The sequence below is a fragment of the Didymella exigua genome, assembly GCF_010094145.1.
Source record: "Didymella exigua CBS 183.55 unplaced genomic scaffold M421scaffold_82, whole genome shotgun sequence".
Lineage (NCBI taxonomy): Eukaryota > Fungi > Ascomycota > Dothideomycetes > Pleosporales > Didymellaceae > Didymella > Didymella exigua.
This window is the reverse complement of record NW_022984856.1, coordinates 20,606-34,832: the sequence shown is the minus strand read 5'-3', so window position 1 is coordinate 34,832 and position 14,227 is coordinate 20,606. Positions and strand designations below refer to the sequence as shown.

Below are 14,227 nucleotides of genomic sequence, written 5' to 3'. Positions count from 1 at the left end.
CCACCAAAGCAGATCGCTTAAAAGGGGTCAAACCCTAACGCTAAGCCTCTTTTGCCGCGGTTCGGTGTCCTCCCCGCGCCCTTATCTTGGCTAGGTCCACCTTCCTCAGCCGCTCCAGCCTCTCTATCCTCGCCTCGTCGGCCTCGCTCTCAAACGGCGCCTTCTTCCGCTTCTTCACGTCTGCCGATGCGTCTACGGCAGACTGAAAACCCAAAAATTGGTGCTAATCTGTGCTCGAGTTGCAGAACAGCTGCCTTCTGTTGGCTGTGACACCTGCCATCTCCATGATGCCGCGTGCGTACACCATACCCGCTACGTGCGACGTGTGTCTGGACTGCTTGTCTTGAATAATGGCCGCCATGTTCTCCTCCTTCCACTCCTTGTTTTCCTTGCCTTCCTCAGCGGCGAACGCTGTTGAGCCGCGCAAAAATCGCCAGCTGATGCCAATGGTGATCTCACAGTACACTGCAATCGTCAACTCTTGTTTGAGCCTAATTTGACTCTTGCGCTTCAACGTCTCCTGCACACGCTCTAAAGTCTATTTGCGTCCGTTCAGGTTGGTGGGCCACAAGTAGGATGAAATCGCCTCCTTCTCCCACACTATTGCCTCCAATCGCTGCTGGAACGGCAGCACCAACTATACGTACCACACCAGCAGCTTACCCACCTCGCGCGGCAAGTACTAATAGATGATCTTAACATTGCTGCTGATGGCGTACCCCTTGTGGTATTGTGTGATAAACACGACTATGCTGTCCTTAATGAATATGTTGTGGTGCCTACCCTTAATTGTGTTGCTGTGTCAGACGCTTAATATCTTAGTTGCCTGTGTGGGTTGTCCTGCTGTTATGTGCATAAGCGCAAGCAGCTTCTCCCTAAACGCAACTACATAGTCTATGTACTGCTCTACTTTATTCCTGTTAATCCTAGAACAGGTAGCTGGCTTAATAAACCGCTCCTGCATTATAGCGTCTTGCCCTACTTGTTCAAACAACTACCTCTCTCTATCCACAGGCATGCAGGTGCGCTGGTCTTTTAAAAAGTTCTACCTAGGTTAATTGTTGGTTGGGTTGTCGCGCAGCTGCTCCCACAGAATCTAGGGGACTTGATCTGCTGTCTGCCTATTGCAAAACAGCAGCTCCTTAACCAGCATCCGCTTGCTCTCTGCTTGCATCCCGTGCACCATGCTGCGGAACTGGGCCATGGTGAAGTGCACGTTCTTGTACAGCAGCTCGTCCCTACCCATCCACTCGACGTTCCCTCGCGCGGTGGTGTTGAAATGCACCTTCAGCCCGTACGTACGCAAGTCGAGCATCCACTGCATTGGGCTGTGGCTGCCTCGTACCATGAACCTGTCCATCATCTGCTGCACAAACTCCAAGCAGCCTTTTGGTCGACGCAGCCTGGGGTTACTGCTGCCGCTGTCGCTCCCCCCGTACGCGCTGTCGTCGTCGAACACCTCCTCTTCAAACGGCTCAGACAGCTCGAGTGCGTGTTGTACAACCATGAAACAGGTGATTTTGATCACCAACGACAATATCAGCGGGTACAGCTCGGCGTCCTTCCAGCTGTCCTCTTTGACGCCAAGCACAGCCAACGCACACACCAACGCGCAGTCGTACTCCTTGCGGCGGATGCGCTGGTCAAGCAGCGCAATGCAAAACATCAAGCACGCTTTCTTGATCAGCGTCAGCTTTGTGTGCTTGGGCTCGTTCTCGAGCTTGTTCTCAGGCTTGTTGTTGCACTCAGACAGGTCCTGCTTGTCGTCAAGTTCATCAATCATCATCTCGTCCTCCTCCTCCTCTTCCTCCTTGTCCCTGTCCTGGTCCTCGTCCGCTACCTCCATCTCTGCCCTGCCAACATCTCTCTCTGCCTGCTCGACCAACGCCTCCCACGCCTCGCGCTGCTGCTGTGTGAAGCGGTACTTGGGGCTCTTCCAACAGTGCTCCCTCTGCGTCCGTGCAAAAAACATCAGTATCTGCTTCCACAGGCGTGATCGCTCTTTGATCAACTTGTTGTCCATGTACGCCTACAGCAGCGTGTACCTGGTCTGATGCTTCTCCATACGAATGGCCTCCATGCGCACAAATATGCCTGTCCGCTTGATGACGGACATCTGGCTCACGCAGGCCAGTCCATCCATCGCGCTCCAAATCGCAGCCTCCACAGGCTCCTCATCTTTCTCTGGGTCTATGTTGGGCTCCTCAATGCTTGCCAGCAACTCAGGACGATCCAGTTTGTTCAAGTACAGCAGCCACCCAGTCCGCTCCAGCCATGGGGCCGCTTCGTCCTTCTCCCTGTCTTCAATCGTTGTCTTCGCTTGGTCCTCAACGCTGGCCCACGTCTTGGCCATCTCCTCGCCTACGCGCGCCCACGCCGCCTCGCCCTCTGTGGGGACGGGTTGCGGACCGCTGTCTGGGTTGTGACGCACCTCGAAGTACTGTGATCTGTGCTAGCTGCCAAAAAGTTGCTGGCAGTGTACGCGCTTGCAGCCGTCTTCTATCTAGGCTTGCAACGCCCCTGCCCAAGTTCGGCTAGGGCGTCCTTGCCTTTTTCCCAACAACCAGCTGTTGTGGTCTTTGCGCCAGTGCTTTTTGATTGAGTTGATAGTTCTTGCAATGTGCCAGCATTTTTTAGGCTCAAGTTGGCACAGCAAGCCGTCGTCGTATACTGGCAGCTGGGGGATGGGCTGCACGTTGTTGTCTGGTACCGTCCACTCGCTGGGGTACTGTAGCAAGCCCGCCCACTAACGGACGGCACCCCCTACAGCTCTAACGTTTTTTGGTGGTCTCTTGTGTTGCTTCTGCAAGTGGCTCTTAATCTGGTCTGGCCATACTGCGTACCAGCACTCCTTGCACACTGCTACCTAGTACTCAGCCAAGTGCTCAAAGTACTAATGCTCAATAGTGGCTTCTGACATGTTAGCAGTCCTCTGCGAGCCTCTGTGTGTGTTTTTCTTCCTTAAGGCAATAGCTCTTATCTCTAAACTATGTTAAGTTTTGCACCCTAGCTTGTGCGCCTACTTATGTTGTATAGGCTGATCTCTGTTTAGTCTGTTACCCTAGTTAGGGGCTGAACCTAACAAACATCCTTCTTCTTCTGCTGTATCTCCCACATCAACAAACAAACAGTTATGTCGCCATCTAATCTACTCTAGATCTCCGCGCTGGAAGATGCCGCTGAGCAATTCGATGGCGGGCCCCGGAGCTTCCCGCTAGCCAGCGAGTCGAGCTTTGCCCACAGGCTCGCATACAACCCGCTGAACCTGGACTACTAAAAGCTGTTTTGGAGCAAGGCGACTGTCTCAGACTCGCAGCGTGATGCTCTATTCCGCCCGCACAGCGCAGGCTGGCTGATTCTAAACAAGACGAGTGTCTGCAAGCCTGTCTTGGTTGCCCACTCTGTCCTGTCGGCGATCTGGCTGCTGAAGGAGACGCTCGCCAAGGACGCGCTGCCTGCCAATGCTTGGGCCCAGCTGGTCTCTGCAGCGCAGGATCTTGCCAGCAGCCCAAGCGATGACTTCTAGCAGGAACCCCCTTCAGCGCAGCAGCCCCGCGATTCCCCACCACCGTCGACAAAGCGTGCTGCTGCGTCCAGCTTAGCGCGGCCGTTCAAGCGCCTCCGACAAGTCGCCCATTCCCCCAGTCCTGCGACGCCGTTGGAAGCAGGGGACGAAGCGGAGGATCCTGAGCAGCTGGAGCCGCCTAGCGAAGCTGAGGCGGCTGAGGACCCCAACGAGCCCGTCCATGGACAGCTTGGACAGGAGGAACCCGCCCAGATCACAAGCGTCTCTAATAAAAACCGCTGTGCTGAGCGGGAGCGCGCCAGGAAGCTGGAGCTCATACAAGCGCAGAAGAAGCAGGATCTTAGGTTGGTACCGCCACCCATGTCGGCATCCTGCAGGGAACACAGTGCCTATGCCTCCATCTTGCGCCTGGACGAGCTGTTCATTTCATGGATCCTTAAATAGCTAGTGGACGAAGACAACAAACTGTACAGCAGTGCCGCAGCGCCTTACCTGACAGCTTCTGGCATGCTCGACAAGGCCCGCTCCATCGGCAACACCACCTCCCAGGCCTCTGCGGCTGCCTTCCTCCGGAGCTGGCGCACACAAGGCTCACCCTTTGCGCACGAGTCTGTGGAGAATCGCCCGCCCGCTTCCTCGCGCGGCCGCTGGTCGCTGTCGCAGAAGAGCAGCACCTCGACGGTGCCAGAGAGCGCGCTTGCCTCGGCCTGGAGCCTGTGCGATCGCTACGAGCAGGAGCTGGATGTCATCCATATCAAGTACCGCTGGGCCATGGCTTTCCTTGGCAAGGCCTACACTGAGAGGATGGACCAGATCAAGGAGCAAGACGTCGCCTGCAGCAGGGATGCTAAGAACCGAGGCGGCAGGGGCAAGGTCAGCTCTGAGGCTATGGATGCCCTGCTGCTATCTGTCACTGCCACGTTGGACTGTCAGCAGCGACAGCGATTCAAGAGGCGGCTGCACCAGGCGCTTCGCTGGTACGAAGCAGCCAAGCAGCTGGGCTGGGGCATGCTCTGTCTGATGCCGCACGATGTCATCACTAACTTGTGGGTGGAGAACGATCTTCGCATCTGATACTGGCACATCTGGCTGGAGCTTATAGTCAAGGTAAACCCTGGTGCTCACAAGGCGAGCAGAGCATTAGACGAGTGGCTGGGCTCAGAGGGCATCTCTGGCGGCTCTATTAGCGAAAAAGCAACGCTCTTAATTGAGGCAAGCGCGCCAGCGCCTGCGACGCAGGTGGAAGAGATATGTCAGCCTGGCACCTTAGTTCATACGGTACACTGTGAACTGCACCTCACGTGACTGTGTTAGTCACCTGCTTACTTATCTGGTTGTGTATATAATTGCTCGCTGTAGCTCCCTCAATACAAGAACCTTCTGCCTCATTTGTATCTACCCTGTGCTCCTACATCTAACAGTTATGAGCCCAGTATCCCCGCACTACGCTGCGATACTCAAATAAGATTGTTTACCCTTTTTTTTAATTGATTGCTATACACGCTGTACACGAAGTACACGTTGTCCCTACAATCCTCCTATTGTTGCATGCCTGCTGTTGTCGCAACCTTTTGAGATTATATCTTGTCTACTAAGGCCATCTCCACGCCTCTAGTACTTTTAATTGTTATACACGTTGTACACGTTGTCACTGCAATCCTCCTGTTGCTGCGCGCCTGCTGTCGTCGCATTTACGCAACGCCGTGAGAACTAGTTCTCACACTTCAAGGTTTTACCTTATTTTCTCTGCTAATTAGCAAGGCAGCTCTTTTGCCACTATAGCTACTACAATCCTACAAGGTTCCGCAGACTGGATACCTTGGTACGCTGCCAAACGACGATACGCTACGATCAAGGGCGTATAGCAGTACTGCGATCCTGATTTAGCTACTCTGTCTCCACCACCTGTTGCAGAGCCATCTGATAAGGCCTCAGCGGACAAGTGGAAGATCTGGGAGATCAAGTCTAAACGCCAGGAGTTGATCTAAAAAGTAATTGGTGAGGTCAATCTTGAGATCCTACGCACTGTCGCTACGTCACACGTCCACCTCATTAATAGGGCAGAGCACGACAATCCTTGGAGTCAGCTTACGACGCTCCGAAAGCATTTCAAGGTCACAGACCAGCAGCGCAGGCTAGAGCTTGCTGCCAAGTACAGCGATATTCAGAAGAAGCCAAAGAACCAGAGCACCCAGGCCTGGCTGGACGAATACTCGCAGATCACATCTCAATGTGCTCAGGAGAGCATGCCAGAGATGACAGAGACCCAAGCACAGTGGCAATTCATCCATGCTGTACGGGACTTAGGAGATGAGGCATGGGCTCAAGCCCAGTTCCTCGCCATAGAGCAAGGCGAATCAAATGCCCTTCTGCCAACTCCTACCCTGCAGGATTTAATCAGCCAGTATTAACAAACGGTACCTACAGCCCAAAACGCAACTCAGCCACTAGGAAGCTTTACATCTCTGTCCATCACAGAGCCCAAGCCGAACGATCACCTGAAGAAGGACTGATCAACAGGTCGATCAACGTGCGTCTGTGGGCTCCACCCATCAGTACTCTAGTGCTTCACTCTCAATCCTGAGGCTAAAGGCAGGTTTAAGGACTTTGAGCCTAGCACAAAGGCCTTATCTAAGCTTGTTGTATCCTTTCAAAACAAGGATACGCTTAAGAAGGTCAAGAAGGCCTACAAGGACGCCGGCATACGATGGACGTTCGACCTAGAGAAAGCTAAGGCTGAGATAGCTAAACGCAAAAACTCCGCATCACGTCATGCTCATCAGGCCGATACTGCTTCAGACTGTAGCTCCGATGGATACGCGTCCAATACAGCCTGTCTCAAGCAGCCCTTGCAGCTGCTGCAGTCCAATACTGCACTATCGCTGCACGCTCAATCGCTGCAGCACTGATGGGTCATGGACCCTGGATCAGACGTTCATATCTGCAACAAGGCAGGATCTAATTAGAAGCAGACAAAGCTTCCTTCCTCTTAAGACACTGTACAAGCAGGCTGTAACTTGTATCAGATACAAGCCTAGGGAGAGGTAACTCTTAACATAAAAAGGGGCAATCAGACAGCCTCAATCACGCTTAAGAAAGTGGCATATATCCCAGGATATGTAGCTAATATCTTCAGCCTAAGCTGCTGTAAGAAGATCCACTTCAATTTAATAACAAACACGCTCTTTAGGGAGGATAAGTCACTATCTCTCTTTATAGACCTTAATTAAATTAGAGGTTACTAGTTCTTAAAAGCTCAAGACGCCAAACAGCCTTTTCAGGCTATGGCAGCTGCTTCTACTCAAGCAAAATCACCTCAAGTTGTCACTGCGATAAAAGCTCATCAGCTGCTTGGCTATCCAAGCCATCAGGCTATCGAGCATCTTAAAAACTCCACAACTGGCCTCACATTAGGCACTAACAGAAAAGGAGAACAATAGACAGATTCTTGCATCCCTTGCATCAAGGGCAAGATGAAGGAAGACATTAGTTAACGTCCTTAAGCTGACAAGGCTTACTGCCCTTTCTACTGCATTATTGTGGACATTATTTAGCTCTAAAAGCATGGCAAGGCCTGCTACAACAGTGATGTATAGGCACTACATGCAGTATGTGAGTACACAAAACTACATGAGATCTGTACTCTCAAGGATTGACACAAGGCTACTGTCGTTCCTGCAATCACACGTCTCATCAACAAGATTGAGCGTGTATATGGCTACCAAGTAGCTATAGTCTTCATGGACGGAGACGTAGGATATGGACGAGCTGAGGCCAGTTTAGGCTCTTCTGCTCAAGAGATCCTCTCATCAGCTGGCATCAAGGTCAAGACAAGGTCTCCTGATACTCCTGCACAGCTGGGGGGTGCTGAGCGAGCTGGTGCTATCATTGTTACCGTCGCTAGGGTTCTTCGTATCCATGCTGGTCTACCAAAGATGTTGGCCAACAAGCTAGTCTGCACAGCAGCAAGGCTGCTCAACATCACGCCTACGAGATCTATCAACTGGCGCACACCACATAAGATGGTCACTGGCGTCCGCCCAGACCTCTCTCAACTCCACGCTATTAGAAGCCGTGGATTTGTGCTCAACAAGCACCTGGCTAGAGGAGATAAGCTCAAAGATCGCACTTTTGAGGGATTCCTCCTCAGCTATGACGCCTCGAACATCTATCAAGTATGGCTGCCAGCCACAAATCGCGTCATCCGCGTACGCGACGTACGCTTTGTAGACGAGCTTTACAAGGATAAGCTGTCTGCTCTACCTGCAAGGTCTTATATTGTTAAGACTGCACACATTCCTGAGGAGGAATACAATAGTAAGACTATCGTCGTCGCTCAGCTAGTGCGGCAGCGACAGGCTGCAGTTGCTCTAACTCCTGCACAGAAGCAAGTACAGCAACTGCCTTCTCCTACTACTACTGCTCGTAGTACACCTGATTCTCACGACTGTCCTAATCTGGCTAAGCAACAGCTATTTCAGGAGTCCTCTGCTGCTGCACAGCACATAACACCTAGGGGGTAGAACTCTAATAAGAACCCTGATAAGGACTTAGATATAATCAGAGCTGCTACACCTAACCTAGTCACGCATGCGCCATACGTCCCAGATCAACATCAGAACAACGCTCCTCAACAACGAGATCTAGATCTCTCACAGGACAACATTATCACTGGCAGAAGACGCTGCTAGGCGCACTTTATTAAGGCTAGTCCTTTAACTAAGTACTATGCCTTTGCTGCTATTATTCAGCAATCACGTGAGGCTACTTCTCTTGCCTCAGAACTTAGGATCAAGCCTGATCCTACTCGCCTTCATTGAGATGATCTTCCTCCTCCACCACATCACTGGAAGGAGCTCCAGCACCACCCACACGGGAAGCAGTTTACAGCTGCTGCCTATACTGAGTTTGGTAACTGCTGGAACAAAGGCACCTTCGCAAAACCAGATATCACAGTCTTATACATTGATGACGCTGTACCTTTGATGTGGGTTTTTACCTACAAGTTTGATGAGGATGGCTATCTACTCAAATACAAGGCTCGCCTTGTAGTGCGCGGGGACCTGCAGGAGCAGTACGGCGATACCTACGCAGCCACTCTAGCAGCACGGCTTTTCTGAGCGCTTATGGCCCTTGCCTGTGCCTTCAACCTCAAGGCCATGCAATATGATGTGCCAAACGCCTTCCTTAACGCTCTGCTAGATCGTACTCTATATGTGAGAACTCCAGATGGATTTCAGCACAAATACAGTTAAACACTACAACTTCTACGCGCTCTCTATGGCCTCAAGGAAGCTCCTCGCCTGTGGGCAATCCACTTCCAGGAATCGCTTCGAAAGCTAGGCCTACACCCTGTTCAGGGCTTTCCATGCCTGTGGATGAATAATAGGGTTATTCTCTTCTTCTATGTAGACAATATTATTATCCTGTACTACATAGACTATTAGGAGGACTTTTAGCAGCTTGAACAGCAACTAATTAAGCTCTACAACCTGCGCCAGATTAGTGATGTTAGATGGTTCCTTAGTATCCAAGTTGAACGCGTCCTGGCTAGCCATCAGCTCTACCTTATTCAGGATGCTTTCATTAATAAGGTCTGCACTAAGTACAACCTTATCTGTACTAATAGTAGATACCTATCTACGCCTCTCTCTTCTACTTTAAGGCTATTGCCTTACAATAGCCTTTTAGAGCTATTAAACACAAAGGCCTACTAACGCCTTGTAGGCAATCTTGCGTACATTGAGGTCATGACTCAACCTAATGTAGCACATGCTTACTCTGTCCTTGCAAGGTTTCTTACAAACCTAGGACCAATACACCTCTCTAAGATCAAGCACGTGTGGCAGTACCTGTACGGAACTAGGTACCTAGCCATTAGTGCTTGAGGGGGTGAGCCTACACAGACCTACGCTACCAAGATTAATTCAACTACTCCAACCTTCTTTAGTGCTGCTGATGCATTATTTAGAGATGACGTTGAGACTTGTTAATTGTCTGCTGGATACGTGTTCATGCTCTATAGCATGCCAATTAACTAGAAAGCTACTGTACTTCAATCAGTTACTTGATCTACTACTAAGGCTGAGCTGTACGCTCTCTCAGCCGCTGGCGTCGAATCACAATACTGGGATCGCTTCTGCCGCAATATTGGCTTCACGCTGCATACCAAAAAGGCTCTCTGGTGTGACAATGCACAGACTGTACGCCTTGTTCAAGGTGATGCAGATCGCATCCAAACAAAGCTTCGCCATGTTGATATACACCAGATGTGGCTTCGCCAGGAGGTAGACTCTGGAAGAATCGCTGTCGAGTGGAAGCCTACTGCTAAGATGCCTGCTGACGGCTTCACAAAGCTGCTTCCTTGACAGAAACACAAGAACTTTATAGGCCAGCTTAGCTTGAAGGACATTCATCACTTAATAGTCAGGGACTCTCCTTGCCCTCTACCCCTTAGTTAGCTAAACTAGCTGCGCAGTATGCGTAAGCATCTCACTCTCTTAGTATTTTTCCTTGTTTTGTGAGGTTTCCATCCAACATAGAATCCTCAGGGGGTGTGTTAGCCTAGCACCTTAGTTTATACGGTACACTGTGAACTGCACCTTACGTGACTGTGTTAGTCACCTGCTTACTTATCTAGTTGTGTATATAATTGCTCGCTGTAGCTCCCTCAATACAAGAACCTTCTGCCTCATTTGTATCTGCCCTGTGCTCCTACATCCGACAAGATAGAAGACAGCGAGCTGGAAGAGAGTGGAGATAGCAACAATAATAGCGTGGAGCCTGCGCCCTCCCAAAGGACTGCAAAGAGCCCTGCCGCCGCCCGTGCAATGCGCCAGCTTACCCTACTTGAGCTCTTTAAGCCTTTTGCAGGCACATAGCGTGCTGTAATCAATTGCTCTGTGCTGTGCATTTTATGTGTTACCTTCTTCTGTTAACTCCTAACGAATTCCACCAGCAATAGTTGGACTCCCTAGTTAGTGTTAACTACAGTGTTGTTGTTCTGTGTTCTGCTGCAGTTATTGTCTGCGCTAGCGCAACCCTAACGATGAACATTTGTCGCGGTGTAGGAACAGCGCATATGCAGAAGGAATTGAAGGATTGAACTGAGGTTGTATTGTATGTAGCTATGGACTGTTGTTATAGGGGAATAGCAGTGAGGTGTAAAAGGAAAGGGCAGGGTGTACTACGTTGTACAGCAGTAGAGATATGAAACTGTGATACGTGGTACAAGAGAAAAGACTCCAAAACCGTGACACACCCCCTAGCTGCCGTAGGCTCAACAGTAGGGAGTTAACGACAGCTAATTAATATCGATTTAATAGATAATTAATAGCATCTAAGCTATCCTTGTTAGTCTGACGTAGGCCTTTCAGGCGCTTAGTAATGTTAACAAGACTAAGTTGGCAGACAAACTCCGCGAACTTCTGCTTAGGTAGAATTTTTGTAAGTCTGTTAGCAGGCATATGATTAGTAGGTACCCATTTAACGTTAATGCGTGAGGCGGTGACCTCCTGTTAAATCTAGAGCTAGTGAATATCAACGTGTTTAACCTTTGTGTGAAGCTTGTTGTGCTCCTTTGTAACAATACCAACAGTCTGCTAGTTATTACACTAGATTGTAGGCGTGCAGTCGAGCGTGAGGTTGATTCCAGCGAAAAATCGCATCTACTCTTCCATCTGGGAGGCGGCAAGAGAGAGCGAGAGTAGTTTAGATTCTGTAGTTAATTTTGTGACTGTGCGCTGTACAGTCAATTTCCAGTCAATCATAAGTCCTCTAAATTTGAAGGCGTAGCCTTGAGAGCTCCAGCGAGTCTCAGGCTTATCAGCGTATGAGGCGTCGGATGATCCAAAGAATAGAGGATCGCGGTATGTGGGATCGTCTGTGAGATACTCGGCCATGTCGTGCGTGCTGGCAGAGGCTTCAAGAGCGAGAGCCTTCGTGCTGAGCAGGTAGCGCCAGGTCTGGCGGATCTTTGAGACGTGAGACTGTCCTGGGTTGGTGAGGTGGCAGGCAAAGACGACGTGCGTTCGAGCGACGTCGGGTCTGACCCAGACAGCAATATATGCAAGAGAACCAACAAGCTGCTGGTAGAGTTTTGTACGAGCAGTGTCAGTCTCCTTGGTAGACTGCGGTAGCCAGTTCTCCGTCAGTGGGACGTCTGGAGCCTTGCCTACAGCATCAATATTGAATCGAGCGCACACCTTGTTGATGAAAGCGTCTTGGACTAGCCAGGTCTTGTGCAGGGCTCGGTCGCGGACGATTCAGATGCCAAGAAACCAGGCAAGGTCTCCTATAGCTTTAATGTTGTAGAGGTTCACCAGGTCCTTCTCAAAAGACCTGTGGAGATGGGCGTTTGATTGATGGAACGCCATTACGATATCGTCAACGTAGACGAAAAGGATGAGCCAGCGGTTCGTGTATAAGCATGGGAAGCCGTCAACTGGCTTCAGTCCCAGCTTGACAAGCTCTCGACGTAGCTCATTGTACTATAGGATTGGTGACTCCTTCAGGCCGTACAAGGCGCGGAGCACGAGCATTATCTCGCCTTCGGTGTGGCGGAATGCCTCAGGTGTTTCAGCGTATATCTTACGCTCAGTTTTTGCGTTCAAGAAGGCAGTAGGAATGTTGTACTGCTTTAGTTTAAGATTAAAGTAATTAGCAATTGCAATAAGAGCGCAAAAGTTGTGGATGGCAAGTGTAGCAGCGTACGTATTGTCTAGTAGGGCTTAAAGGTCTCCTCAGACAACAAGTCGAGCCTTAAACCATAAGATATACCCATCTCCGTCTGTCTTATAAGTGAAGACCCACATCAGCGGCAGCACCTCACTATCTGCGGTGGCCTTTGATTGCTTAGTGTGTCTAAAGACACCTTTAGCGCGTAGGTCTCGCCATTTAATTTCCATTGCGCGTCAAAATTGATTGCCAAACATGTGTGTATTGAGCTGCTTCTCTAACTTTAGCAGTGGCGGTAGCTGTGTCTGATGGATTCGTGGCACTTCATCTGCTGTTGTGGATATCGAGTGAATCTCTGTCGAGAATACTCGCAGGTAATTGACAAGAGGCTCAGGTCCCAGCCTCGCAGCGTAGACCTGTACAGCAAAGTTGTTTAGATCTCTCGGCTTTGGATTGCGCTTGCCAGAGACAATTAGGTTTGTATCAGTTGGATCAAGATTAACGTCCCGTGGCGCTCTCTCGCCTCGTCGGCGATAGCCCTTAGGAACTATATGTATTGTGTTGTCCTCCTCTAATAGTGTAGGAGTCGGAATTTGTTGTTGAGTTGATTCAGGTGTGTTGTTAGCCTCGAGTGCGTCGTCAGTCATTTCACCCCCCAACTGGGAGTCTCCAGCTCTCGAAGCTGAGGTCACAGGTGCTGTTTGGCGACGGCGTTGGTGAGCGGTTAATAGATCCTCAATGCTAACATCGTCGTTCTGTGGCATCTCTGGATATTCGAGTAGCTCGATCACCTCCTCGATCACTGGTGTAGAGGCGTAGCCATCCATTCCATCAAAGAAGAGCGTAGGCTCGAATACGACGTCGCGTGTGACGATGATAGTATCCCTTGTAGGCAGCCATATGCGGAAGATATTAGTGCCATGGTAGCCAACAAGGTGGCCAATGAGAGTGCGCGATTCAAGCTTGTCGGCAGCTCTCAGGTTGCGGTTGTAGACGTAGGCGCGGCATCCTATAGGTTTCATATGAGCGACGAGTGGTTTTCGTCCCCATACGACCTCGTACGGTGTCTTCCAGTCTAGTGCTTCGGTGGGCGTGCGATTGAGGATGTATGCGGCGGTGCGATACATCTCATGCGCTAGAGTTTTGGGCAGGTGAGCGTGAATACGCATAGCGCGAGCTCGCTGAGTGAGGACTCCGCCTGCGCGCTCAATAAGCCCATTTGGCTCCTTTGTGCCAGCTGGTGCTGGCTCGTATAGCATGCCCAGCTCCTCTGTAGTGTTGATGAGATCATTGCCAAATCCTTTCTCGTTGTCGCATCGGATAGCGACTACGTCGGCGTTGTACACGCGTTGGATTCGACGGATCAAGGCCATGAACCAACAAGTAAGTGTTGGCTTGTCCTTTCGCTTGATTGTGGCAATCTCATGCCACTTCGAGTACTCGTCTATAGAGTGTAGAGCGTATTTGCTGCCGTCGATACACTCCTCTCCCACAGGGATGATGTAGATCAAGTCTATTGCAATTCAAAAGAATGGTCGTTGTGCGCGGCTCTCAGCCAGGCGTCTTGAGATAATGTAAGTCATTCAAGCTTCAGTGCAGGTTTAGCAGAGACAGTCTATGTAGTCTCCTGTTAGTTAGACGCTAGTAACGTTTAATTCAAGCTGGTCGACTGCCTTTTAACCTAGGTGGCCCCAGATTTGATGAGCATCGCGTCAATCGACAACGTTTGCAGGCTTTGGCGCGTACAATAGGCGATATGATGCCCCAAACGTACTCAGCGGTGAGTGGAGAAGCGACAGCGGCGGTCGGCGTGATGGCTCGGCATCAATCAGCCAGTGTCCTCCATTGTATTCAAGTTGTGCGATGACGTTGGTCGGTTGATGCATGTACAGGACGTCGCGGCCAGAGTCAAAGTGGATCGACTCTGATCGGCAGCAAGCGAGTCCCAAGACGCTGGTTAAGAAGCCTTCGACGTACGCGACGTGCGTTAGCTCCAGCGTCAGCTGTCTATGTGGTGTACAGACG

The 14,227-nt window shown here is 50.5% G+C and overlaps 3 protein-coding genes across 3 annotated transcripts; 2 read left to right on the top strand and 1 right to left on the bottom strand.

The window, feature by feature from the left end:
• Positions 1 to 3,160: 3,160 nt before the first annotated feature.
• On the bottom strand, positions 3,161 to 3,862 carry M421DRAFT_413202 (uncharacterized protein). Its single transcript, XM_033590444.1, has one exon. It carries the CDS (start codon positions 3,841 to 3,843, stop codon positions 3,523 to 3,525), a length of 321 nt encoding a protein of 106 aa, XP_033442550.1. The 5' UTR covers positions 3,844 to 3,862; the 3' UTR covers positions 3,161 to 3,522.
• Positions 3,863 to 3,973: 111 nt separating this feature from the next.
• On the top strand, positions 3,974 to 4,126 carry M421DRAFT_14703 (uncharacterized protein; the record flags this gene model as incomplete). The annotated part of the gene is made up of 1 exon (XM_033587540.1): positions 3,974 to 4,126. A coding segment is annotated over one exon (153 nt), but the record flags the coding sequence as incomplete, so codon positions are not given.
• A 288-nt stretch (positions 4,127 to 4,414) lies between these two features.
• M421DRAFT_78849 (uncharacterized protein) lies at positions 4,415 to 4,600 on the top strand (the record flags this gene model as incomplete). The annotated part of the gene is made up of 1 exon (XM_033597435.1): positions 4,415 to 4,600. One exon carries the CDS (start codon positions 4,415 to 4,417, stop codon positions 4,598 to 4,600), a length of 186 nt encoding a protein of 61 aa, XP_033442548.1.
• Positions 4,601 to 14,227: the final 9,627 nt, after the last annotated feature.

What these genes read in the sequence shown, in the direction of transcription:
- M421DRAFT_413202 (XM_033590444.1), bottom strand. Translation starts at nt 3,843, where the DNA reads ATGAGCTCCAGCTTCCTGGCGCGCTCCCGCTCAGCACAGCGGTTTTTA.